This window comes from Cephus cinctus, unplaced genomic scaffold, assembly GCF_000341935.2.
Source record: "Cephus cinctus unplaced genomic scaffold, Ccin1 Ccin1_scaffold0168, whole genome shotgun sequence".
NCBI classification, from domain to species: Eukaryota; Metazoa; Arthropoda; class Insecta; order Hymenoptera; family Cephidae; genus Cephus; species Cephus cinctus.
In genome coordinates, this window is record NW_014332892.1 from 108245 (window position 1) to 135923 (window position 27679).

At 33.1% G+C, this 27679-nt stretch overlaps 6 protein-coding genes across 15 annotated transcripts; 4 read left to right on the top strand and 2 right to left on the bottom strand.

Moving 5' to 3' along the window:
• Nucleotides 1-18: 18 nt before the first annotated feature.
• LOC107264073 (nuclear pore complex protein Nup133) lies at nt 19-5875 on the top strand. 2 transcript variants are annotated; one of them, XM_015731943.2, is made up of 20 exons: nt 19-173; nt 292-410; nt 568-907; nt 1107-1424; nt 1574-1744; nt 1849-1978; nt 2080-2259; nt 2345-2504; nt 2592-2760; nt 2907-3066; nt 3142-3254; nt 3356-3462; nt 3536-3752; nt 3857-4000; nt 4078-4279; nt 4362-4521; nt 4617-4812; nt 4941-5135; nt 5212-5434; nt 5635-5875. In XM_015731943.2, exons 2-20 carry the CDS (start codon nt 316-318, stop codon nt 5766-5768), a joined length of 3414 nt encoding a protein of 1137 aa, XP_015587429.1. In that variant the 5' UTR covers nt 19-173; nt 292-315; the 3' UTR covers nt 5769-5875. The 2 variants fall into 2 exon arrangements, with proteins under 2 accessions (XP_015587429.1, XP_015587428.1); XM_015731942.2 differs by having other exon boundaries at nt 20-173; nt 279-410.
• Nucleotides 5876-5883: 8 nt separating this feature from the next.
• Nucleotides 5884-9810, bottom strand: LOC107264079. 3 transcript variants are annotated; one of them, XM_015731950.2, is made up of 14 exons: nt 9699-9810; nt 9255-9441; nt 8810-9072; nt 8567-8737; nt 8334-8495; nt 8098-8265; nt 7853-8031; nt 7556-7782; nt 7330-7472; nt 7065-7265; nt 6852-6977; nt 6611-6759; nt 6283-6487; nt 5884-6198 (listed from the first exon to the last, which is right to left on the bottom strand). In XM_015731950.2, the coding sequence occupies exons 1-14, from the start codon at nt 9769-9771 to the stop codon at nt 6065-6067; spliced, it is 2388 nt and encodes a 795-aa protein (XP_015587436.1). In that variant the 5' UTR covers nt 9772-9810; the 3' UTR covers nt 5884-6064. The 3 variants fall into 3 exon arrangements, with proteins under 3 accessions (XP_015587436.1, XP_024937057.1, XP_024937056.1); XM_025081289.1 differs by having other exon boundaries at nt 9778-9794; XM_025081288.1 differs by lacking the exon at nt 9699-9810 and adding an exon at nt 9585-9658.
• Nucleotides 9811-10520: 710 nt separating this feature from the next.
• On the top strand, nt 10521-15458 carry LOC107264077. The gene is made up of 15 exons (XM_015731947.2): nt 10521-10810; nt 10932-11127; nt 11302-11467; nt 11586-11764; nt 11895-12053; nt 12132-12289; nt 12388-12731; nt 12809-12920; nt 12986-13115; nt 13184-13323; nt 13413-13613; nt 13739-13888; nt 13986-14146; nt 14225-14447; nt 14593-15458. Exons 1-15 carry the CDS (start codon nt 10771-10773, stop codon nt 14727-14729), a joined length of 2496 nt encoding a protein of 831 aa, XP_015587433.1. The 5' UTR covers nt 10521-10770; the 3' UTR covers nt 14730-15458.
• LOC107264081 (RCC1-like G exchanging factor-like protein) lies at nt 14115-18010 on the bottom strand. 2 transcript variants are annotated; one of them, XR_003058614.1, is made up of 9 exons: nt 17749-18010; nt 17048-17308; nt 16679-16967; nt 16411-16583; nt 16167-16328; nt 15826-16085; nt 15659-15738; nt 14223-14321; nt 14115-14149 (listed from the first exon to the last, which is right to left on the bottom strand). XR_003058614.1 is itself a non-coding variant. In XM_015731956.2 (8 exons), exons 1-7 carry the CDS (start codon nt 17855-17857, stop codon nt 15661-15663), a joined length of 1332 nt encoding a protein of 443 aa, XP_015587442.1. In that variant the 5' UTR covers nt 17858-18010; the 3' UTR covers nt 14378-14496; nt 15659-15660. The 2 variants fall into 2 exon arrangements, 1 of the variants encoding a protein (XP_015587442.1); XM_015731956.2 differs by lacking the exons at nt 14115-14149; nt 14223-14321 and adding an exon at nt 14378-14496.
• Nucleotides 18011-18097: 87 nt separating this feature from the next.
• Nucleotides 18098-22822, top strand: LOC107264074 (mutS protein homolog 4). 4 transcript variants are annotated; one of them, XM_015731944.2, is made up of 15 exons: nt 18098-18355; nt 18434-18581; nt 18691-18755; nt 18835-18983; nt 19043-19236; nt 19319-19440; nt 19506-19918; nt 19998-20184; nt 20248-20387; nt 20466-20569; nt 20632-20851; nt 20911-21012; nt 21085-21407; nt 21546-21738; nt 21802-22822. In XM_015731944.2, the coding sequence occupies exons 1-15, from the start codon at nt 18232-18234 to the stop codon at nt 22723-22725; spliced, it is 3408 nt and encodes a 1135-aa protein (XP_015587430.1). In that variant the 5' UTR covers nt 18098-18231; the 3' UTR covers nt 22726-22822. The 4 variants fall into 4 exon arrangements, with proteins under 4 accessions (XP_015587430.1, XP_015587431.1, XP_024937048.1 ...); XM_025081280.1 differs by lacking the exon at nt 18098-18355 and having other exon boundaries at nt 18468-18581; nt 18696-18755; XM_015731945.2 differs by lacking the exons at nt 18098-18355; nt 18691-18755 and having other exon boundaries at nt 18451-18581.
• Nucleotides 22823-23025: 203 nt separating this feature from the next.
• LOC107264076 (zinc finger protein 250) lies at nt 23026-27147 on the top strand. 3 transcript variants are annotated; one of them, XM_025081286.1, is made up of 4 exons: nt 23026-23465; nt 23570-23815; nt 23942-24574; nt 24662-27147. In XM_025081286.1, exons 2-4 carry the CDS (start codon nt 23585-23587, stop codon nt 26444-26446), a joined length of 2649 nt encoding a protein of 882 aa, XP_024937054.1. In that variant the 5' UTR covers nt 23026-23465; nt 23570-23584; the 3' UTR covers nt 26447-27147. The 3 variants fall into 3 exon arrangements, with proteins under 3 accessions (XP_024937054.1, XP_024937055.1, XP_015587432.1); XM_025081287.1 differs by having other exon boundaries at nt 23026-23292; XM_015731946.2 differs by having other exon boundaries at nt 23027-23815.
• Nucleotides 27148-27679: the final 532 nt, after the last annotated feature.

A 27679-nucleotide genomic window follows, 5' to 3' on the forward strand; every position in this document is an offset into this window, starting at 1 on the left:
GATACTTTGAATTATTTTTTACAGCAGTTGGTAAATAGCTTCCTACATAATGGCTGAAAAATGCTGCAGTTTTCATCTGTCGGCCTTTCTACATATTTGGAGTATATTATCTTACGGCGCCACATGTATTTTTTTTCGATGATTTCAAATTTACAGCCGGCTTTCGGTTCCCGGTTAGTTTCACGAATACAACCTTAACCTAAACTTATTTATTTAATAATCAGTTTGAGTAGAATTGGATATAAGAACCTGTAGAAACTGGTAGAAACCTTAAATAGAAATCTTTTCAAGTGTCATATTGTGAGTGGAAGAAAAATGGATCGTAGTGCCATTGGAAATTCTTTGGGTAAATCCCTAAATTCGCCAAGAAAACGGTTGTCAATGGTACAATCTTTAAAGAAAAGCAGCTCGTAAGTAACGTTTTTTACATAATTTATAGTTTATAACAAAATTAAAAGAGATATTGTACATAAGTAAAAAGAAGAATATATTGTCTTCAACTGCATACTGTTAATGTATATGCAAGCTTCAAATATTATGTAAATATGGTTTTACTGTATGTTTTAGTATTCCGAGTGTGTCTGGTCGTTCGAATCAGTCTGTTCAAGTAATTTATAGAAGTGCGAATCATGCAGTAGAAAGTTTTGGATCGTCATTACCTGTACTCGTAACTGAAGCTTTAACATTTGTTGACCGTAATGCTACAGTCAGTGTCAATGTATCACTGGATGGTTGGGCATGGTTAGTGTGTGCTCGAAGATTACTGGTATGGCAGTGCAAAACTACCATCCACGATCCCAAACAACGACGAACATTTAACAGTCAATGCCGTGAATTACTTTTACCTCAAAGTGATCTTGCGCACAAAGCTGAATGCATTGCAGTATGGTTACCACCAGGTCAACAGGTAAAACATAATGTTATATCTGATTCCTCTCTCATAGTGTTACATCTTCACTGATTGCTTTGTTATCTCTCACTCAATAACAATGTACTTCAATTATTGGATATCTAAAATTATTTTACATATAGTATTTTGGATTGTATACTGATAACAAAATTATACTGCTTCAAGTATAAATTATTGATCTGTCTCGACTCGTTAGGTACCAAGCTGCATGGCAGTATCACCAGAAGGAATTGTTCGTTATTGGGCAAGCGTGGCTCACGAAGGCTCTTCAGTAGAAACAAGTGCAGAACTTGCAGGCCAGGAAGTCGACTGCCTTACTTATATTCCAGGTCATGGATGTATTTTAGCCACGACAACATGTACCGTTGCACTCTTACAACCGCAATTTGTAAACGGACGGAATACTATTTCGTGTAGAGTCCTTCGAACCAGTCAAGGATGGCTAGGTGGAATAGGTCGCAGAATGTCGTCCCTCATTTTTGGTGCAATGCCTCAGTCGCCCGTTATGGAAACGGTACTATTTTTATAATTAAAAACAGCCTTAAGGATTTTACAAATAATGATTTATATATTTTGCATTTTATACTGAGAAACATTGCGATTATCATTGTATGATCTGCATAACATTACAGAATAAACGTTCTTATTTTCATTTATTAACAGAAATTGGTTAAAGTAACTTGTACGCCAATGGGTGATAGAGGGTCGCGAGTTCTGATACTCGCAGGATCCTCTTTACAATATTGGTCTTTTCCACATAATGAACAAGAAAAAATGGAATTTGATGAAGATATTGGTCATATTGTTTCTCAAGCATTTCAAAGAAGTTTCTGGGTGAGTTTTCGTTATGTAGCAACTATAAAAAACTATTTTACTTGATTGATTGCTATTATTGATTAATACAAAATTATAATTCGTGTCTACTTTAATGTTACTAGGAATCGACTGCAAGTAATCCACAAAAAGTAAACACTTGGTTAATTGACATGCAGCCATGTGAAGAAGGAATAGTTCTTCTAATGGCAGGACGTCGTGGAGATATACTTGAACGTTTATATTTCGCATTAGGTGAATACGCAAGCAAACAGATTTATGTTAAGAAATATTAATATTAAAATTTAATTATTCACCGTGTCATTTTTATTTACACAGTGATTCTTATTTTCCAGGATTAATACCGTTATCAGGTACAATGTTGTCAAACATGTTTAAATGGTTTATACCTATACAAATTGGTTATTACTACATGATTCATGATAATACTGAGCCAATTTCACAGCCTTATCGTTTCATTCTAAGTGGATGGGAAGCAATTATATATGATCGAAACAGCGTAATCGTAGTTAACAGTAAGCATATTGTTTAACGAAGTTTCGTATTGTCGATAATTTATTTTAATCAATGCTAATCATATCAATTTATCTTTCGATTTAGCGACCTCCGAACATGAACAGGACAATATCGATTTAGTAAAAGGTGGCGAGGATAGTATTTTAGGAGGAGCTTTATGTTCAGGAACTCCAGTATTGTTCACAAAAAACAATGGTCTCATTACTATCATACCTACGGACTTTAACACACAAGATTTTAATACGTATGCTATATTGTCTAAGTTTTTATCAGCAGTACAAATGCTTTAGTATCTTTACGTATTTCACTCTTTTCATTGTTCTTATTGTAGAAGTTACATGGATTCAAATGTGAGCATCGATTATGGTGCAGGCAATAATAGTTTAACCGCTGAAAACTTTTCAACTTTCACGAATAATGACGATGCTCAGATTTTCTGTAGTTCGGACGGTGCAGCGCAATTGCGTGCAGCATTTCTGTATAGCCTTCGACGGAATAAGGTAGCTATTTATTTTATGTAAATTACAAAAATATTGTTCCTTTATGTTGAATACCTAAAACAGTGTATATGTTGACTACTATTATATCATATAATGAAATATTCGTTTTGATCGTTTATAAATATTATAAATTTATATTTTATCAGGCTCAATCTGAAGAAATACTTAATGAACTTTTCCCGCTTCAAGAAGAACCCGTGATGGACATTGATGCTGTTCTAGATACACTTGTCTTAAAAGTTGCAAAAGATTTAATTGACGACTATCCAGCTAATGATCCACGATGGGAGCAGCACAGAGATCAATGTTAGTATTGTATTTTATTTAATACTTTTTTTCTTACTATTTTTATTAACATTTAATTATTAATCTCTTTTGTAGCTATGACTTTGACTAACGTTACGTCAATGCAAATACCGCATCAGTTAGAAGGCAAGCAAAAAGCCTTAGATTTTTACATACGTTTCCTCAAAGAATTCAACTTGTGGAACAGGGTGCGTATTAACCAAAGTTCTTGTGTATTTTCATCAGATAAACAATATTTTATCAATACGGTACTTATGAAACTTTCTAATTATCTTATAATTATTTGTAGTTTTGCGCAGTGTCTTACAGAGGAATAACGATGGCTACATCACACGTTCTCGGCGAATATGCTGAGAAAGTCGTAGCTGCGATAACCATTTATAATCTGCAAAGCAGGTACAAGTTTAATATTTACTGTTTTGAATATTATGCAAATATTTATTAATCATTGTTATTCGACGACAAAAAGAAATTCTGAGATCCTGGATACGATAATGGAACAGACCTTACCACCGGAAGCCTATGTCTCAAAGGATTTGGCAACGCGCGACATTTTTTATCGTGAAGTTAGTAAAGTTCATTTACTTTTACCCACCTTAGTAAATAGCGCTTCCGAAATAACCCAAACGGAAAGATCGCCGCAACAAGTATCCCAGTACATAATGCAAGTCAATTCGATTTTATTGGTAAGTGATAATTAAAAATATTTTTGAATACCGATTTGACAGATCTGTCAAAATTAAGTCGTTATATTATTTGTTATATGATTTTCTATTTGTACGATTGGAAGGGTGTTCTACATGAGGTAGTAAAATACAGACAATATAATGCTGAAAATTTTGTACCATCGAGAGGTTCAAATGCAATAACAGAATATCTTCCGTGGACTGCAGCCACTGGTAAACATGGGTTACATCAGTGCCTTCATACAATGGTTTGTATTTTATCAAAGTATGCATTTTTATCAAACACGTGATCTTAACGCGGATCTGATTTTTGTTCTTATTTTAGCAAACTATAACTTTGAAATATGGTGTTACTGGCACAAATGATTCAACAATACGAAATGAACTATACGAACAATTAGTTGGACTTATAGATTTAATATTGGATGGAAGAAAATGCCATTTGGAAAGTATACGTGGAACAGAAAAATTTGATAACCTCTTAAAACAGTATGAAGCTGAGAGGACCAATCTGATTCAACCACTCAGTATGTAATTAAATTTATTAAGTGGTTTGACAAATATTGTAATATAGAAATTATCATTGTTATATTCGTATTTATTTAATAGTAAAAGATGAGCAGTATGAGAATGCTGCAATGCTTGCTGAAAAGTATTCAGACTTTGCATCTCTTATACAAATATGTGAACTGACAAATAATAAGAATCGACTTGATTCTTATATGGAGAGATTTGCATCACAGGACTTTGCAGGATTTCTATTCTCTTGGTAACTCATGCATGATTATTAACCCTGATACCTTATTTTGTGATACATTACATAAAATATAGACCTGCATAATTAATGCATAATCAATTTGTTAGGTATGTCAAGGATGGACGACAAGGACAATTGATCGAACGGTGTAGACGAGGTGGTGCTGTTGAATTAACAGAAAGATTATCAGAGCATCCATCTCTTTCCTGGGTACAGGCTGCACTTACTGGTGAAATACGTCTTGCCTCAAACACACTTCATGCCTTGGCATTTGAAGAAAGTGAATTGGTCACTCGTAAGAAGGTAGAATAACAGTTTATCATTGTATCATATTTAATGTTTGTTTATAAAAGAAACTGCAATTCTAGAGTCACTATAAACCACTGGTATTCTTAATAGAAAAATATATTAATATTTTATTTCATAAATAGACGATGCTCTCTCTATCGAAATTAGCACTACTAGCGTCAGATGGTCCTCTAGAGGAGACAGAGGACTGCCTCAAAAGTGTAGACCGGGAATTGGCGTTAATTGCACATCAAGAGGACTTACCAGAACAAGTACTAGCAGCATACGGTTACGATATTGATAAAATGAGAGTACTTAGTCCTACGGAGCTTATCATGGTACATTTCTGAGTCTCTGTATTTCTGGTTATATATCCTTGTCGAATAACTTTCTAAGCTATCTACTCCATTTCAGTTGTATACGTCTGATGAGAATGTTATTGCGAATGAGTATGACTTTAAGAAAGCACTTGATTTGCTTGAATACGTTGAAGAAGAGGAGGATAGATCAGCATTGAAATTAAAAATTTGGGCGCGCGCTGCTCGACGCAATAAATGGGACAACGTTGGCAACAATCGTGAACAAGAGGTCCAGGAGACACTGTTTTTCAAATTGATGGACCTTACACATTTGATGGGTAAGTAATATTTTAATATGTGCACAAACTTATAACATTGTTTGAATTAGTTGACACATGAATTTTCTATCTTTGCATCGATAAGACACGTACAGTATAAAATTTCTTTTGCGAATTTTGCGAACAAAGTATAATTATTTAACGCAATGAAATTAATAGGAAATGGAACAAATCTTAACCACCTTTTCGTATTACTATAGGTGGAGAACATTACGAGTTCCTACCGCCTGTTAAAGAAATCCTAAAAGAACCAGAACTGGGAAGTCTGGCAGCCTCCAGTAACTTCAAGTTTCTCATTGAAATTGTTTACGAATACGCTGATCATAATTATTGAATCACTTGAAGCTAAGATTTGCATTTAATCGATGAATAGAGTAGGCTATTTGTATATTTAATACTTTGTAAATGTAATAAACGATGTTTAATACTTTTCAAATACAATGTCTTGTATTAATCAATTTCCATTGTAAAATGGCACACCATCAAGTATTAATAATTTCATGATTTTTTTTCATTGGTCTATGTTTATACGATTAACTAATTATGACATGTGCAGCGAACAAATAATAAATTATAAAATTATTGTAGGCGCATTGCGAGTAGTAAATTTTTGTACTTTGATGTTACTATTTACAAAATCAGTGACGTAAACGTAAAAACTATTATAATTGGTAACAGAAACACAGTGGATGTTGATCCTGAGCAGAATTGATTCTCGGCGCGAATAATATATCTTACGTGCTCTGGTGTTTCGCAATCTATTTCTAAAATATAAAATATTTTGATGATTAAAATAAATAACATACCAAAAGTATTTCCATTAGAATATAATTGATAACTAAGCATACCTGTACATTTCATTAATGATGAAACACTCTGTATCCTATAATATGTATCAGGACAGGATTTGCCCTTTGTACAGATAGAATAATCAGTTAAAGTAATTTCTTTGTGACCAGACAATTCTTTGCAATAGAATCCTTTCCTTTCAACGTTATTATTCCATTTGTTCCATGAACACACTTTTATTGTACCATAGCCAACACCGTGTACCTATTCAATTAACAATATTGCCTTTGATTAAAGTGAATAGTAATTCAAACTCAATTGTTCATTACTTTTATCATATTTTTGTTTAATATTTAATATGAATAATCAAGGGATAATTAAATTTACCGTTACTATTATTCTCATCGTATTGTTTCTCCAAGCTGGATGCAATCGGTATGTCATATCTTGTGCTGAACTAATATAAGCTTCAAATTGATTTTTCGCTCCTACTGTACTATTTGCATTACACGGAATTGGTCGTATTGTCATTGGCACTAAATGATGTGCAAATGTATGAATAATTCGTACAATGCAGTATAGTAGTTATCAGAATTTAGAAGATATAAACAAAAATAATTAAACGTACCCATTGAGAGGTGTCTTGTAATGTCGTCTATTTGTAAGCTCCTTATCAAATGATCTTCCTGAGTTAGTAGAAACTTTCGGTAAATTTGAGCATTGTATTCAGATGTGTAATACAAGAAATGTACATCTGCAATTTGAATATTGCACTGATACTCATCGTAGTCTATTACATTTATTTCTGAGCGTTGAATAATACAGAAATAATTATGATTACCTGGATGTTTAGATTTAATTTGTCGTAATTTTACCATAGCCGATGCTTGTTCCGTTTCGTCCAGTGAATTAAGAGGAACAAGTAATACTACTGCCTGTCCAAGATTTCCAATGGTACGAACTGTGCTTTTCTGTTCCCATACATTATCCAGATATACAGATATTGTTTCTAATACTCTAGTATAATTCAGTTGCGAAGGCCCTAGGTATTCGTATCATTAGAGCAACGAATATACTTAAAGATAAATGTTAGCAATAATACTTACAAGTCATATTTGTCATGTCTGATATAAAATGGTGAATGACAGCAGGACTGTTTGTAACATTTAATAACAACTCGCCGGTCGTTCCATGAATTATACCCATTTTGGAACCAAACATAGAAACATCAGTATCTTCCAACAATACGCTGAAACATTAATTAAGTTGATGATACAATAAAAAATAAAGATTTAAATAGTCAGTAAAAATCTGTGATGTATGAATACTTGCGCAAGAAAGTCTTGAGTATATTCTTTAGACCATGCTCCATCAAATGCTATTAACATCTCAACGTGAGGCTTTTCCTTCTCATTGTAACAGTGTAATTCTGTAAATAAGTATTTGTCTGCATAATTAAAAAATGCATTACTCGCATAACCGGCCATTCTCTCTAACGCTTCATCAGTCATGTATGCGATGCTATTGCGATATGCAAGTACACGTGTCATTGTGTATGTCTGATAGGAAAAAAATAATAATAAATACCATTAAAAAATTAATGTTAGTATAATTTGTGTAACAACGTACTTGCTCATCCAATATCGTTTTTGGAGCTACGTGTAAGAAAGCTCTAGCTCTCTCGCAAGCTTTAATATTTTTATCAAAAGATACTCCTCTATTGCTGTAATACATATCCAGTACCTGACTCAATCGAAGACTATGAATCTGATCAATCCATCCTTGTAAATTTCCTGCAATCACTAGTCCTGAAATTATGCAGAATTAATTTTTGTTATCTGACATATTATTTATCTTGAATTTCTCTTGCTCACCATCAACTCCTCCTACAACTTCAGCTCTGGTAGCATCTAAACTTCCATGTTTATCTGTAAGATAGAATATGCTAGGACGCATAGTGCTATTCCAGAATCCTGTTGCACCAATTGCCATTTCTGAACCAACGATAGGACCCTGATAGACAGCCATTTCTGCTAAGTCACCTGAAATGAAAATCAGTCAAGGTTTAATCGTTAGTTAATTTACAGAGAATTGCTAATGAGTCTTTCACCTGACAAGGTAGCTGCCCATACATTGTCGAGCTTAGCAGAGGAAGCAACAAGTGTTTGAAACCACATTGATCTCCGTAGAAGAATTTCATGCTTTGGTACAATAAGATCAACTTCATCTTCGCTATAATTTATACTCTGTAAGTCACTATCTTGAAAACCATCTAAAATATTCAGTGATTAATGCATATGTCTAAAGGAAATTAAATCTGAACTGAATAAAGATTGTGGATACCTGAATATTTAACAGTAATTGCTGGCAGTAGCATTTTAATGTTTACACTCTGTGGCTGAAGGGATGCAGCAATTGCACTTATTACTACACCAGTTGCAACAGTACCAAATGGTGTTATAATTACTCCATACTCTATGGGACATTTTTTCTTGTCACCAGTCATTGATCTGCCTGCAGTTAATTTCAGATAATTATATCCGAAGCCATTGCATGTTAAATTTTAACTTTATACAATTACCTTACCAGATATCTTCTCTATATTCCCAAAAGTACACAGTTTATCATCCGATGCTGATTGATGATTCCATATCGTATTTGAAATAGCACGATGCAACGCGCATCGTTCCTCTAAGGTAAGAACATCCCAATGGAAACTATCTGCGTTTCCAGGAATCAATTCCTCAATGATTCTATGCTTTGCTCTTTGCGATCCTGTACCACTGAATGGAAATATACCATCAATCAATGACAGATTATCATGAAATTCAACGCCGTCGAATTTGAATCTGAAATTCAATAAATATCTTGTATATCCCGCCATCTTTAAGTATCATGCCGAACAATATAAAGACTATATAATATGCAACAATGATCGAAAGTTTGTTTGATTTGAAAAACGTGGTGCTTATAAACATTAATTTTATTTAACAACTTTTACATATAAAATGTCATTCTCATCATTGCTCACCTATGTAACAATGATGTAGCCATTGCTCTCATATTCATTGAACTATATGAATATCTTTCTGCCTTTCTCACGATGTCTACTATGACTCGTAAATTCATCGGTAACTGAGTACCTTCCATAATTCCATTTGTATAGCATTCTCGAAGTTTCTCAGGTATACTGGTTTGCGAATTTACCAGGCATAATACTGTGGATATAAAAGTATGACATATGACATATCGTTATACTATTGTTATATTGTAATGCATTGATCAATGGAGCAAGTTATAAATATCCTCGATTGTTCATCAATGGCATTCTTGAATATTTTGTTATCGAATGAACATCTACACAATCATCACTATGTGGTGTCAGAAGAAGAATCACATAAGTACTGATTTTCACGTTGAATCTTTATCGAGGATCTTTGTGAATTTTGTTTCGAAATTTTGACAGCGTCCGTACCATAACACATTAAGAACACCAAACGCTGAACTCTCATGTTGGTCGTCTTTATCGCATTATTGAAAATTGTCATACGCACACTACGTTCTACTTGTATATCCTAGTCACTGACTCACAGAGATATGGAGATGGTTTGTGATATCATTACTCTACCTCTGATAAGATAAGGACAAATATTCTTAAAAATGTGCCCTAATTCTTTGTCTCTTTAAACCTTGCATCTAAGAGTTTTGGTGGTCATATTTTGAAATACATCAGCAAATCTGAGAAGGATGGAATTAACTTTGAAGAAAATAGAAAGTATTTAACAAACTTTAATTCCGTGTTTCATTGTTCGTTATGTATTTTTATTATAATACCAAAGAATGTACAGATATGTTTATTAAAATCTTATTTTAAAATGTATGATAATGAGTTACTTTTTAAAAGTTTCAACATTCTTACGGCCGGTATTAAAATAAAACTAATAATAAGTAATATGTGAGGCTTCGCGTTTCAAATAATTCAATCTTCTTAATTTCTGATAAATACAATACTAGTTAAATAAATGACTAAAATTTTTACTGTGAAATCGATATTGGATCTACGTTAATCGTCTTCTGATGAAAATGATATCCAACATGGGGTTGCGTGACTCGCTCACGCATTCCTTCGTAATTGAATAATTCGAAATTTTCAAACACACACTTTCTGCTATTAGTCTTTCCGTAATATCATATCTGTCCATCTTTCCACAGAGAAGGGAACAGGTTACTCATAGGATATCGTATCTTATCATCAGATAGTGATAGTAGCTTTTTTGTATGTCGTTTCAAAGGTGTGGTACAGCTTCTCCAGTGAAACGAATCGATAAAGACACTAAGTTTTTCACGAAGAACAATACCTTAATTTATTACCATACAACGTGTACTTTATGTAAAAGAGAAAAAGGTGAAAGGATTTGTATAGCTGTGATAAAAGTTTAAAATTTAAAATTTACTTCGTGGCTGACGATGTGGCTTGTAACCGTGTGGCAGCTGCATTGAAGAAAATTACAGTTTCTGAGTTTACGTTCAATCCTGTAATTTAAAAGATGCAATCGTTTTTATACATCGTCGTGATCGGCGTATTGGGTAAGGAATTTCAAATTGATTTGTAATTTTCACGTTAGACTATTTTATTAAAAGTTCAGACGATACTGCACTTCGGCCGACTTTTAGCTTATCAGTATTAATGATGATTTTCACATTCCAGCCGTTAACGCGCAAGAAAATGCTCAACGAAATGTTCCGTCATCTCTTCTCGAGTGTTATAATAATACCTACCTTTTGGAGAAGGACAGCAGACTTCCACACAATATTAATACATTAATTGCAATCCTACGTAAGATTGAAAATACTGCAGGTTTAAATATGGATCTGCGTGGTCTTTCAGTAGCTCTTTTGCACAGGTAAATATTAATGAATAATTTTAATTACCAAAAAATTACTTAATGCCATTCATAATACTCAATAGCTGATTGAATGATTTGATGATTAATATTGATTTTAAATACGATGCATGATGCGTACTAAGTATGTATAATAAATACTTTTTTTCATTTTAATTCTTTATTTTATTTTAGATTTCGGCAAGATGGTATCGAACGAAATCATAGAGTTCAGGCACAAAATGGTATCACGCCGTATGCACCAAATGGATTACAATTTTATCGGGGTGCTGCGACACTTCGATTAATTCCAGGCAATGCAGTTACGTTTCCGAATAATAGTCTCAGTGATGTTGAAAGGGTAAGAAACAAATGTCGTATTCACATTGACAATTTAATTGGCTTTTTAATTATTAATTAATTATACGTAATTACATTTACTTTTCTACATTAGGATAAGTTATTTATCATTATTTCAGTGTACTCTTCACTTTATGCTGTCAAGCAGTATTGAAATAATTGAGAGAGGAGACGAAGCGACTACTTGTCGAGTAACAAATAATCTGTATAGAAATGAGAGAAGTGTCAATGAAGAATCAGAAAGTAATACAGAGAATATAATTATTGATGACGTCGAGACCCTGTCTCCAGAGCAATTGTAAGAAAGTTCAATATATATAATATTAAAAATAAAAGATCATTACATAAATTAGAAATAACGCAAATTGCTTAAGCTTAATTCATCTTAGTGTAAATAAAACCTGCTTAAAATGTGTCTTTCACTATAGAGAAATAATGAAGAGCAACAATGGAGAACGTAAGATGAATACTGTTGATCCAAATTGGTTGTATCCGGAATTACCACCGAATCATCCTGATAGCGCAAAAGTCATGGCAATAATTACCCCAAGTAGATGTCCCGTCGAGAATGGAGTCATTAAAACCCCGTAAGTGATAGGGCATAGGATTATTAAAAAATTACAATACTAATTTTATATTACTATTAATCCCAATTCATCTTACAGTTGGGGTGCCGTAGCAGGTGGTCCACTTCTTGCAGGTATAGCAGCTGCACTTCAGCCACAAACTGTAAGCCTAAGTAGCTTATTAAGAGAAGAACTAATAGAGAAGGGTTACGATTCGGCTGCAACACTAGATAACAAGTGGATTGCAACTTTTGCTGGTAATAATTGGCAGTAAAATTAAAATTGAAAAAGGATTATCAATAAATTACAATGGGAATGGTATAACGATCGCTATTTTTTCTTTTATTATTTACAGGGGACTTAGCTGAGGTTGCACTAGTTCAGGGTCCAGATAAACCAGATAAAATTTTGAGTGTCGGTGTTAATGGCAATTGGAATTCTACGGCTTTGCCAAAATGGTATTTTCTCAGTACTAACGAAAATCTTGAGTTTACTACAGCTGAAATAAGGGGTGACTTGGACGGTTTAATTCTTGCAAATTATGTAGCGAGCTGGTACTCCCGCACTTCCACTATTCGACTCTCACAGATTTTAGATATGTATTACAGTCCTCGTGGCGTTTTTAATTCCACCATACGAGCTTGTAATCGTAGAACGTTATTAACAAGTGTTGCACCTAATGCAACTATAGCTGCACAGGTAAACTTAATTGTTATATTACTACTCTTGTAGATATTTCATTTTATAAGGTTTATGTGCTTAATTAAACTTTTTAGGCTTACATTGCATCGTTGCTTCTAAGCGAAGATGTTGCTACGGCGACAATTGATCCAGCTAGAATTGAAACTTTCGTCACTTATTCCACAAATCAATTATTGAATTATATACGTGAGTAAAATATTTTATTAAATTTTAAGTGAATTAATTATTTGTGATTCTGGTAAATCTTTTAGCGACATCAATGAACAGTGATTTGACTTGTACTATTACGGACGCATATAACGATATCAATCGTGCTTCTGTTGATTTAACTATCATCCTTGATACCAATTGGCCATTTTCTTCTATACAACCAATTCTGGGGCAAGTACTTCTGGGGTACTTATTTAAAGAACTTTTTTTATTTATTGCAACCTTTCTTTTTATTTTAGCAACTTGCTGGAGAGTATAGAAGTTGGCATGTTTAACAGTAACTTCACTCTGATAAACGCCTTCAATGGAAGTATCATGATCGATTCTTCTAATAGCATTTTGAATTTTTACAACTTTAATTCCTCTAATTATCAAAATCGTAGGTTTACTAATAAAAAATATTGCCACATAACATAGGACGAATTAAAACTAAAATAGTAATATATCTTTAGTCGATTATTATTTTAGATACCACTGGTTTTGATCTTGCAAAAACTTTCGAAACTCTTCGATTGTTGCAAACTGACAAATTAAACTCTGAACAGAGATTGGGTATTGGTGGAAGAAGTTCCGACATTGTATTAATTATTCCATACACTTCCACGGTTTCTGAGACTGACAAACAATACTGTTTGGAACAGTTGCGAACTATGCGGGAAGAAGTTCCAGGTATACGAAAACAAATTATTAATGTTAAGCAGCGCGCACGAAAATAGATTATTACGTCATTTTACGATATTAAAAATTTCCCATTATCATAATTGTATATCTAAAGCATTAATCTGTTCCCACAGATGCTACGATTCTCTTTCTGACTTATGGATCAAAGGACAGATGGTCTGATTTGGTGTTTAACCCCTCAACAGATATCTTTGCCATCACATCAGGGGATACGACAAGTTCCTTAGAACCAATTGGTAACTTGGTAGCCAGGATAAAACGAAGTACGTTAATAATACTAAAGAAAACATAGGATGGGATTAGAATTTCGTATAAAAAATCATTTTTGTCAAAGAGCCTAATCTATAAATATAATTGCAGATCAAAAACGATTGATAAACTCGCAATGCGGTGCAAACTTTGTATCATCAGGATCATCAAATTCATTTATCGATTACGTGGAACCGTCAGGTGTCAACTTTTACAGACTCCATCCCAATTATTTCTTTACTGCCGAATCGTCAAACCTTCCCACAGTAAAGGTACTGCAACGAATATCAAAAATTATTTTTCAAAATAAGCAAATCTATTTAAGACTCAACATTTTTTATTATTTACAGGTTCAGGGGGCGGGCTGGGGCACTCTCACTGTATGCACTTCGCGCAATGTTCTCCATGTAAATACAACTGAAGCACTTGCAGCTGCATCTTGCACATCTGTGACAAGCAACACATATAGTTTTACTGTCTCTTGTCCAGATGCAAGTGTAATTCATCAGTGTCAACCATTGTACGTAGCAGTATTTGGCAATGTATCCAGCAGTTCTTCATACCAGTGTACAGGTGAGTTTATAAAGTATTAGTATAAAATATCAATAGAAAGTAATAAACTCTGAAATTTATACACAATACAAATATATAGCATAATCAGACATGGATAGTTATATTACTTGTTAAATGAATACTGTAATATATTGTTTTATTCTAGATGCAAGCGTCTGCCGATTCCCAGATATGTTAAAGTACACATTTTCATATGAAAATCTTCTGTGTAGAAGTGGTGCAAGTTCATTTGCAAAACCAGTAATTCTAATTTTATCAATCATCTGTTTTTATTTTTATTAACTAATAGCTTCTGGCATTAGGGACAAACATATCTCATACAGCGATGAAGAATTATTTTTTATCTTTTCAACCAGGATAATATAAATCGTATTTTAGTTTCACCATATCATGTGTTAGTAGTGTTTGAAGTTTCAAATGAAATTGCATATAGTCTGTCCACGAGTAAAATGTAATTTGGAGGGACCATCTTCTTATAATTTTTCACATAAAAGAATCCCCTGAATACAGTTTTGTACTTGTTAATTAACTGTATTTTCATGAGAATATCAAAAAGTTCGATTTTGACTTATATATAGTTATAATTCATTTCTTGTACCTGGAACATACCTCGTCTGATATACAGACCTGGTGTCACCCATACAACTACATAAAAATTTTAGACAAGTAAATTTCTACTATGTAATTCATTATTTCATGATGTACTATAAAGAAGACTTATCTTCATTTAGCAAAATATATATTTTTTGTTTAGCAAAGAAAATGGCTATTGAAAAATGTATTCAGGAATTATGGTTGTCGTTATGATAGATGAAGTAATATTAGCAATTATTTTAGACAAATCAGACTTAGCAGGATGAAAACTACTATCATTTGTATATTTTATAAAAGAGTAAACATGGACATCAAATAAAAAGTACAATTTTAAATTAAAGTATGGAATTGACTGTTGTGTACTGTGTGTACATTATAAATAAGTTCATGTCAATAAAATTACATAGTAATTAGTAAGTCTCACAGCCTTAATGATAATCCTTTAAACAAAAGTAAATTGATCTGCCTTGATTGCATTGATCATGATAGTTTATTTTAAAATTCAGAAAATATGTAATTCGACTAAGTGGAGAGTAAGAATTAAGTCTCAATAAAATAAACGCAATAAATAAGTAAAATAAGTCTTATATTGATGGTCTATAAAGAAAATGATATACCTCTAAACAAAAGGTTTACAGATTGCTATAGTGTGATCTACTCCACAACCCACTTTCTGAACTTGAGCTCCAACAGCCACCTGGTAAAGGAAACATATTCAAGTCATCATAAGTTTTGAAAATATCATATACAGTTTTGTATTACAAAAAGAAAGTAGCATCTATACCTTTAATGGGAAGAATTGGTTATTTTCATGCCCTAATCCTAAACATCCAAATTTATTATTTCCCCATGTATAAAGATCACCGGTCCTTGTCACTGCTGATAGATGGCTTATCCCACAGTATATTTTTGATACTTGGGAATTGGTTTCGTAAGCATTTAAACCAAAGAGGGTTGATGGTATAAGAGTAGGTTTTAAAACCCTTTGAACTTGGGGTCCAAGGCCAAGAATTCCATAGCCCCATACATAAACATTTCCTGTATCTGGTTGAGTCAATAATAGATGAAATATATTTCCAAATTATAATGTTTATCGGTTAAATAGAGCTCAGTGCTCTTCCTTACTATTTAAGATCATGCAAAAACTTCCACCAGTCGCAATATCTACGATGTGACCCAAGTCTTGGCATTCGTGAATTTCAGTCGCTATATTTATTTGATGAGTATCGCCCTGAACCGGTAATTGTCCATACTCCGAATTGCCCCATCCAAAAACTTTACCTTTATCTGTTGAATGCGTTACAGGATAGTGTTAGAAATTAATAACTGTTAAGTGACAATTTACTTTTGCAAATGTAACTTGACTTACCACTAAGTGCAAGGACACAATCTGCTACACAGGCAACTTTAATTATATTTTGACCAGCCAGGTCTCCTTTGACTAGACTGGGTTTAAATTCATTGCGATAATGTGCAAGACCAGTTTGTCCATCTGCACCCCAACCAAATGCGTATACTTCCCCCTTTTCAGTTAGCAATATACTGATAAAAAGCAATATATTTTTGATTTATAAGTTTGATTGATTTACAAATTTGCAGAAAAGTTATACTTGTACATGAAGTAAATACTCACTAACCTGTGATCTTGCCCTGCTGAAACAGCTGTGATCCGATCACCTTTAATATTTGGTATATGATGCACTACCTTACTTTTCGTATAGTTTTCATTATTTATAATCGGTCTTCCACATTGTCCGTAACCATTGTTACCTAATGTAAAAACTCCTTCATCAGTAAGTATCAGTAAATGTGCTCTACCAGCAGCTAAACCAACGACCCTTGTTGATGATTCCTTCAAGGGCAAGGTTACTGGCCTTGGGTCTATTATTATCCCACTCTTGTTCTTTTCATCTGATACATGGTATCCTATTAAAGATATATTTAATGATTCTCATTGTATAATACAAGTTGTAATAATATATATCTAAGATTTGAACTTTTTTTACCTAGCTGAGAATCTGTATTGATTCCACAACCATATACAATATTAGTGTCATTTGAATGAACTCCAAATGCTGTAAAGCCATAACCGCAAGCAAGGTCTACTACTTTATGGCGTTCTCCAAATGATAATCGCCGTGGATTATGAGTATATGCAATATTATTTTTTCCCTTGGTAGAAATGGCTAAGCCCAAAGCTCCATGTTCAGCAAGTCCCCATACATATAATCTGCGATCACTTGCTTCACTTACGGGATATTGAAATTCTAAAAAAAAGTTATTATCAAGCATATAATCATATTAAGTAAACATATTGTAGTTAAAATGTATTTTTAAATATTTCTATATTTATACAAATGTTATATTATATACAGCACTAAAAATAACTAATTATTTAATGTAAATCTCCAAAAAGTCAAAATATCCCAAAATTTATTAGTACCATTGCAGGTAATAGATAAGAAAAATATTCATATTAAAACGCAACGTCGACATTATTATTGAAAACAGAAACATCGTAATATAACAAATTAACAAGTGACTTATAAGGTTATACTTAAGTTAGCACATGTTAAATAATATCATACGCTAGTACTACTATAATACAAAGTTTGTATAGAAATATAAATTATTAAAAATCTAAGAACAATGTATACAGATAATGTCATTATTTATTTTAGCAATAATATTAATTCTTGATCCTTACCCGGCAAGGTTTTTAATTTCTGTTTCGGTCCCTTAGGCTTTTTCACAGATGCGCCTTTCTTACTCCGTTTTATAAGTGCACTAGAACAAGATCTGATTAACCCGATCATTATAATTCATTTGTGATACGTATTGTATCTCAATATTTCAAAAAGTATAAGTTTATGTCATTAACTTCGCCATAACCTCAAAGTGATTTATACAAACAACATCACATAATGTATCTGAAGTTATCTATCCACGCTACACGTGCGTGCGGAAAGAATTTCAAACCACAACAATAAAATTGTCTGTAATACCCACCAATCAAAAAGCTTCTAAGTCACGTGACATGATAATTCAATCCCAATAATTCAAACGCTACTATTATATTCTTTCTCACCATTGTTACAAAACTGAACGTTTTAAACTCATTTAATCAAAAACTTAAGTTCGTTTTAAGTTTCATTTAAGTCAAAGAGCCAAGAACCTATCAAATTCAAAAATGAATGTCGTGCATATAGACGCAAACGTAAATCACTCATCAAAAGCAAAGAAGCGGCCAAAAATAGATGAGAAACATAGATATCTTGGAAAAGATGCATTCCCTAATATTCTGCCAAAATATCGTAAGCTTCTTTATTCATTCCATGACTATCCAACTATAATACTACGCGATAGAAACGAAAGAAATAATTATATTGTAGAATTTGATTCTGGGTATCGACGTCCACTTGTTCAATTGACGACAACTGCCACTTCATCTTCTATGAAAACTCCAATAAGGAAGTATAGAGGAAGAAGCACCACTTCCTCATCAGCCCAAAAATATTACTCTCGAATACGAAGTTCTACGTAAGATCGTTTAATATATAAGTTCATTATAATTTGTTACTCAAATTAATGTTAGGTAATACTTTGGTTAGTTAATATTAGCTACTAATACTAATAAAAGTATATCTAGCTCAGCTAATGCTCCGATGATAACTCCTGGAACATCAAGCAGCATAACTTCACTTGTTATTCTTGGTACTTAGGCAATTTGGTTGTGTTTTTTAAATATGGAATTGTAAATACAATGATATAATATAATAAATAATTTATGTAGCAATAACAGCAGGACGTGGTGATGCAAAATGTGAAGTAGGTATGGCCGCAGTGGATCTACAACAACCTCACATGATATTATGTCAGATTAGTGACTGTCAAACATACATAAATACCCTGACAAAAATTCACTACTTTCAACCTGTCGAGGTAACTCTCATAGTTTAAGAAAGTTATCATAAAATTAAAACAATATCTAATTACTATAGATTCTAATGCCAGATACAATGTGTGAGCGACCAACCAGTTTAAGCAGGTTGTACCAGTTTATCAAAGAAAAATTTAAAGATGTGAATGTCACAGGAATTGGACGATGGCATTTTAATGATACCATAGGAATGGATCGCATAAGAACCCACTGTGCTAATGAATATTCAAGTGTAGAACTCTTTGTTAAACAAAAGCATGTTAATTATACTTTCTAAAATGAATATTTACGATTAATATAAATGTGTAACATAATTATTCATTTATAATTATTATAGATTTTATGCTTTGGCAGCTGCTGCAGCCTTGTTAAAATATGTCGAGTACATACAACACATTCTGTATGCACCAAAGTCAATGAGAATTGAGTTTCAGGGATCTCAAAATTCTACTACCATAGGTATATTGTTAATAGATTTTTATGTCTAGAGATATTGTTAAAATGACTTATTTATTTACCTACAGATTTAGAGAGCGCCCTAAGCCTAGAACTGGTATCGGCCCAAGCTGGTCGTGCAAATATCAGTCTGTTTGGTACTTTAGACCGGTGCTCAACTCCTATGGGAAGAAAATTATTAAGAGCTTCAATTCTTCAGCCTCCATGCGTCACAAATGATATTTTGGAACGACAAAAATGTGTTGCTGAATTAGTAAACAATAAATCATTACTGATGGTCATCCAAGCGACTGTACGTCGATTTTCTGGTGTTGATCATCTTCACAATTTATCAATGCAGACTCTACACGATGACAATGTATTGAGTGCTGAACGAAATTTAAATTCTGTGCTCTTATTGAAGCATACGATTGACGCAGTTCCTGTGCTTCACGCTGTATTAGAAACTGCGAAATCATCATTCTTTATTAAAACCAGAAAGGTATCTTGATATAAGAAACAATATGACGGTACATCAAAACTATTATGCAATAGAATTCGTTTAATTGATTCTTTCATAGAATTTGCAAGATTCACAATATGGTATTATGAAAGAAAAGATTTTAAAAGTGATTCAACCGGAAGCCAGGTCTGTGGCGGGTTTCACTTCTGCAAATATGCAACGATGCTTTGCCTTAAAAGCTGGTATCAGTGATATGTTGGATGTTGCGCGACAAACATATTGCGAGCTGATTGATGATATGAAAAGTTCGTTTTAATTGAATTTTTTAAATTCTTATCGATAGAAATTATATCATTTTCAATTTACAGGTATGGTTCAGGGACTAAATGAAAAATATAATCTTCCTCTTGCGCTAGGTTGTAGCGCAACAATGGGTTATCATATTCAAATGGAAGTACCACGACGCAGAAATATTAAAGTCACCGATTTACCTAAAGAATTCATTGAGGTTATACAAATCATTATTGGAATAGGTATAATATTATTTTAGAGTTAAATCAGCAGTTATTATGATTTTATTTAATAGATAAAGAAGGTTAGAAGCTGGTTTTATATGACTACGGATATCTTGCTGGTACAAAGTCAACATTGTAAAGATGCTTGTGATGAACTTCATTTGATGAGTAACGTGTACGTTTAATAATTTAAAAATTGCGATGCAACTCCATAACTAATGTTCTGTTTCATTACAGTATTTTAAATGAGACTTTAACAGAAATCAGGGAACACATTGGTTGTCTTTATCAGTTGAGTGCAGACATCGCAGAATTAGATCTTGTCACTTCACACGCACTTATCAGTTCCATACAAGATTACGTAAAACCAATTTTTGGATTAAGATTAAATTTAGTCGATTCAAAACATCCCATAATGGATATTATGGGAACCGATAATCCCACACCCAATGATGTGGTAAATAACAATTACACAATACAAATGACTGTTCCATCAATATATTATTATTTTTTAAGGAAGCATCTGTGCCATACAATTTTCACACAATAATTGGACCGAATATGAGTGGAAAATCTGTTTACTTGAGGCAGATAATATTATTACAAATTATGGCCCAGGTATCAATCAATCGTTTACAATTAATGAACAATAATAATTTATATTACAGTATTATAGTTTCTATTTATTAGATTGGATGTTACGTACCGGCAACAAAGGCTGAATTTCGCATAGCTGATCGAATTTATTGTACACTATGTTTCGGCGACGATATTGAATGTAATGCCTCGTCTTTTGTTCGGGAAGTCAAAGAAGTACAGTATATTTTGCAAACAATCACTCCAAGATCTTTAATAGTTATTGATGAATTATGCAGAGGCACTACAGTTGAGGAAGGTACATCACTCGTTTGGGCAATATGCGAATCTCTTTTATGTACAGCTGCTTTTACGTTCTGCGCAACTCATTTTCTGTACTTGACTCGACTAACTGAACTTTACAACAACGTAATAAAGTGAGTATATATTACTAGATGTTCTTCGGTAAAATATTAATAGGGCATTATTTTTATAACATCATTTTATAGTCACTGTCGTATTGGTATAATTATTTTTTACATTAATATCTGTCTTTTTTTTGTATCTGTGTATAGTCATTACTTCGAAACAAAACCAAGGATTGAGAAGGTATTTGAGAAGACACGCTTAATTTATACCCACAAATTGAAAACAGGAATCGAAACATTTGAGAATTATGGAATATCATTAGCAGAATCATGTAATTTGCCTGATTGTGTGATAAAACATGCACGGGAAAATATTTTAAAGATATCAGACACAATCATGGTAAATTTATTTATTATATTTCTTAATATATGTATGTCAAATAATGATTATCCGTTATTTTAGCCCGGCAAAGATATTATAGAAAATAGTGCCATGTCACAAAATAAGAAATGGTACAAGTATGCAGCTGAAGTATATGATCTTTTGGAAAACGATAACAAATTCACAGAGCAAAATGTTCTTGAGCTTATTACACAGATGCAACAATTTGATATTGAAGATCCTGATGATACGACTAAGATAATGATCGCACAATCAAATCCAGTTGCGCAGCACACTCCAATAAACAAGAACAAATACAAGAAAAGCTGTAGCAATTTGGCGCCAATAATTTCAAAACATGAAAATTTAAGTGCTGTCGAGAAACGAAAAGCGACAGACAGCATAGGCGAATATTCAGATTCAAAATTAATAAAATTTGAATTTTTATCAGAGTCAAAAAAGGTCATGCCTACGCAAATGTCTAAACAAGAGAGTAAATTATCGAAAAAAAAATGTACAGTGGTAAATCTGACTTCTTTGAAAAACCGAACTGTCAAACTAATGGATGAAGAATTTACGTCTTTTAGAGATATTGTTAGAAAAGAGAACAACGAAAATCCAAAACCGGAACTAAATCTACAAGTCGAAAAGTCATATTCAGCAGAAAGAAATATTCAGCTACCGATTCCTAAGTTACCTAATCGTTTAAGTCAACCGATAACGCCCGATTTGAGCGAAGACAAGTCTGTGACATTTTCTCAAACATCCATTTCAACGCTGGCTGCGAAATTATCCGCGCGTAGAAAAGAGGCCGAGATATTCAAAATCATTGAGGGCGATGATTTTCGAGAGTCTCAGTTTTTTAATTCTCTTAGGATAAATGACGACGAAAATGATATTATGATTATCGAAAACAATCTTCGAGGAATTCCGTCAGATCAATATACATTACAATTTAAAAATGATTTTAAAAACGAACCAAGTACAAGTCGTGGTTATAAATAATATATTTGATTCTACCCAATCTCCAAGATTATTGATTAATTTCAATGTACATAATCGAAGTTAAACATTACACATTAAACATTCTTCAAACCATTAATTCGAATAATTCCGAAAAATATTCAAAGGTACCATCCCTTTATTATATTAAATTCGTGTCTACATGTATTGCCTTATCTATTTCAACCCTTACAAGTTGGAAATTAGCTGTTCAGTCTGAAGGACGAAGAGGACAAACCAGAAGGAAGTTAACTGTGTTGAAGCACATGCGCCACAAGGTGGCCTAAATTGGTACTAGAAACTGTGACCAAGAAGTAGAGAATTTCTGTAGTCATCCTAAAGAGAGATTCATCTTCCTATTATTATTTTATATTGTCAATGATACAAGTGTCCACATCAGGCGGTGTAGTGGGAAAATATTTTATACATAAATTTTTAATGAATATAAAATAGTTGGCATATAATAATCTATATATTATATTATTAGATGACGGTGCCGCATAAGTTCGCATTGAAAAAATGTTCACCCTGGCTACTAGTTTCAGTAGATGTGTCTAGGATATTTTATAGGTTAATGACTTTTATTACTTCGAACGCGTCCTTTTAAAGTGTCAAATTGATCAACAACCGGGTCTGATATTTTTTAATAATAAACTCTCCCCAAAGGATTTTTTAATATTCTAAAACTTTGAGATGATATTCTTCAAAGTGAATCTTACTACAATACAGATAAAACAGAAAAAGTACAAATGATTAATTGATAATTTCAAAAATTTTTATGAGAATAACTTATCAAGCGCATATCTATTGTTAAGCTGTGTTAAACATTGTGAAATTTGTTCAAAAGTGTTGTACTGTGACAATGGCAACTGACTGGATGACAGAAAAGATTTCAATGAAGAATGTGCTAAGTCAAGTTTTGAATGCAAGAACTGAGTCAGATTTTATATCTGTCAAACAAGAAATGGAATTATTTGATGAAACTTTATGTCCTAAAACACAAGAGATAGGAATTAATCGCGATCAATGCATTGATAAGCAAAAGACTAATGAAACTGATGCAATGCCATCTTCTTCAAAAGCACAACCAGCTGTAAGATTGACATGCTTATTTTATTACTTTGCATGCTTAGATTTTATAAAAGCCTGAAAGCACAGTATCAAAGTTTACTTATATTATTGATACATTTATAGAGCTTTAAATTTATATATTTTCCAGAGTACTTTGCTGTCACATAATGGAGAATCCAACACAGATATTTTGCCTGCAATTCCTAACGAAAGAACTTTTGTATTAGCAAGTGTCATAAATCAAGACTCATTGTGTAGAGGTCAAATTGATTTAATGGAGATACAAGCTGAAGAAGAACACAATTACAAATATTTGTTCATTTATGAAGATCAGTTTTCTAAATTTATTGTTCTCAAAGCTTTACGAACTAATACTATCAAAGAAGTCACATTGAAACTCTTTGATGTACTGACAATCATTGGAGCACCGCGAATTTTGCAAAGTGGTAATGGTCGCGAATTTACTGAACGTGTGGTGCGCGAATTACGTTCACTTTGGACGAATCTTACAATAGTGCATGGAAATGTGTCAAAATGTGATGAAAGCAGTAAGAGAGATTACCAAAATCTTATAAAATCATGGCTCATAAAAAATCCATCAAAAGTCTGGTATCAAAGTCTTAAATTTATACAGATTCTTGAAAATACAACTTTTCAATCCAAGGATGGTAAAATTCCATATGATTTACTATTTGGCCGTAACGTTCACAACGTATGTGAGAACGGGAGTCTCTCTAAAGAAGTTATGAACAAAATTTGGAGTGAAGAGCAATTGTACGAGGTAAGGAATGTAACAAAAAGAATTAAAACTGCCCAAATGAATATATTATATACTTTTGTAATACGTTGATTAATGTCATCATTTCAGCATCTCAAGGAGAATGGAAGCATCTCTCTTGATATTGAATTTGGAGACAGCCCAGTTAAATCACCAAGAAATAACAGCAGCACAAATGGTTTTAACTTTGTGAATGTGAAAAGTGAAATGTCACTGAGCACAAATCAAATAGAAGATTCACAATCCGACGAAGAAAGTAGCACAGCTGATAGGTTACAGACACAAGACACGGACAAGTATCTGTTTAGGTGCAAAATCTGTCAGAAACAATATATGAAGTTAGGTCATTTAAAGAATCATATAAAAGCACATGTGAAAGCAGGTCGACTTGATTGTACTATTTGCCACAAGACATTCCGGCTTCCGAGTCTATATGATAATCATATGAATGAAGTTCATAGTCAAGAAAAAATCTTCAGTGATAATTCTTTTCATTCTGCAAAGAGAATGGATACGGATGACATTTCACCAGAAAAATCTGAAAATAAAAACGAGAAGTTAGAAACTGGATTGGAAGAGAATCCTTTAGAAATAACCGAACGCACAAGTCCTGAGAAAAAAGATAACATGCTCCTCTGTATCTCCAACAAAAGTCACAAAAAAAACCTCAAACGCACCAACGCCCTAGCCAGAAGAAAAGTTTCCAAAGAGAATCGTCTAACTAAAGTGAATGGGGACCCATTGCTCGAGTGCACATATTGTCAACAAAAGTTTGACTTTCCAAGTGTCTTAAAAAGACACATGCGGTCTCATACAAATGAAAGACCTTACGTTTGTCAAGTCTGCAACAAGAGTTTCAAGCAGTTAGGACATCTGAGTCAGCATTCTTTGACACATACGGACTACAGGTCTTTTCAATGTGCAATTTGCGGAGTAAAATTTGAGTCTCTGGACAGCTTGAAAAATCATTCGCAAAATCATAAAGGAGAATCAGTTGTATATCGACCAAAGGAGATTTATCGCCTCTTCGAATGCGACAACTGCAAAAAGGTGTTCACAACAAAAAGTGTCCTAGAGCGTCACATATTTACTCATACGCATGAGCGTCAATTTGGCTGTAAAGTATGTGGAAAAAGATTCAAACAAGCAGGTCACGTTAAGTCCCATATGTTGATTCACACAGGAGAACGTAAATTCGAATGTACTATATGTTCAAAACGTTTTAGCCTATCAAATTCTCTCAAGAAACATATGTACGTACACAACGGCGAAAAGCCTTATCAGTGTGACGTATGTGGTGCCAGGTTTCTTGAAAAACGATATCTCAATGGACACTTAATGACCCACACAAATGAGCGTCCATTCTCTTGCAAAATATGTGGCAAAAGGTATACCCTTGCTGATACCCTGAGGCGTCATATAAGTGCAGCTCATGAAGATGGCAGAACCTACCAGTGCGAAATCTGTGCAAAAATGTTTAAGCAGCTTGCGCACTTATCAGTTCACAAAAAAGTGCACAACGATGAGCGGCCATTTCAGTGTCACCTTTGTGAGAAGAATTTCAAGCACAAGAATGTCCTGAAGTCGCACCTGGCGATACACGCTAATGTAAGACCGTTCGAGTGTGACGTTTGTAAAGCCACTTTTGTGAGAAAAACTAATTTACAAACTCACATAGCATCGGCTCATATGAATGAACGTCCTTATGCATGTAAGATATGCGATAAGCGCTTCAAGCAAATCAGTCATCTGAACGGTCACGTTGTGGTACATAGTAATTCTATGCCATATCAGTGTGACTTTTGTGACCGTCGGTGTAACAGACTAGATAATCTAAAAAAGCATATGCGTCTGCATACTAAAAATAAAGAGTAAATTGTAGATATGTGTCATTTGAAATATTGCCAAATGGAAGATAGCTTCCAAGCTGCAGTATAAACAAAGCGAATGAAAGATATGTAATAATGTTTAAGGAATTTCACAGGATCAAGAATATAATATTTGTCTTTAGTATGAACAATAAGAATCTATACTGCTTTGTTTATATGAAGTATTTCTCAAGTCATATACATTGAAATTCCTTAATGGTATTCGAATCAAACCAGTAAAACTACTATGCTAAGTATTTTCCTATGAAAATGTTTTTCTTTGTAATAAGAATTGGTATAATGTCAGCATAATCTTTAAAGAACCTCTGCGTGGAACAAAAAGATCTATTCTCTTGTTTTTTTAATTTTCGTTTATTCGAAACTATATTTGTGCCTACAGTGTAGTGCGAATATCATATGTGGTTGGAACATAATTTATTGATTACATTGGATGATTCTGTCTCATTTGAAATTAATATTATTTCAAAAAGGTATGATTTTTTTCTTACCCTATCGAGGCAGAAGATGAATATCTATGAAATTGCTTTCTGTTATTTCTATGTACATCCCAACTTAACGGAGATACATAATAACTTGGAACATTTGTATACTGTCGTATACTCATAAAAATGTTATTTATTTCTTTTTACCTGTATACTCGAAAAATGTTGATGTTTTATAGTACAGAATAAACAATCTTCTACTATCGCCGGTGATACATTTTTTTATTTATTACTACCGTATTTTTTTGTATGTCAATGTCAATACCAAATACATCTATAAATACTAATTTCTATATAAAAAAAATAAGGTAATACTTTTTGAAAACACAATGAAGAACTAATTTCCCTATATCTTTGAAAGTCCCTGAGCACGACCTGTGTGAAATTGGTCAGACAACTTTTATGTTTTAAACTTATTCTTATTCCAATAATTTATTCTTATTAAAAATGAGTCGAGAGCGAAGAGTGCATCGCTGCTTCTTCGTTTATTACATGCATTTGATCGAGACCACAACATGCTCTCAGTGCTCTCAGCTCATTTTCGAACACACACTATAGTGCTTCGGAGCACGTAAAAACGCTTGCACGAACGAACCTATTGTCTAATTCAATGAGGTGAAAAATGATCGAGGAATTGGTCGAGATCCTTCAAGCACATATTTTTTTTCATTTTTTCTAACAAATAGTGGACTATCAAACGCTTCTATTATTTAATTCAAAACTATCAAACGTTTCTA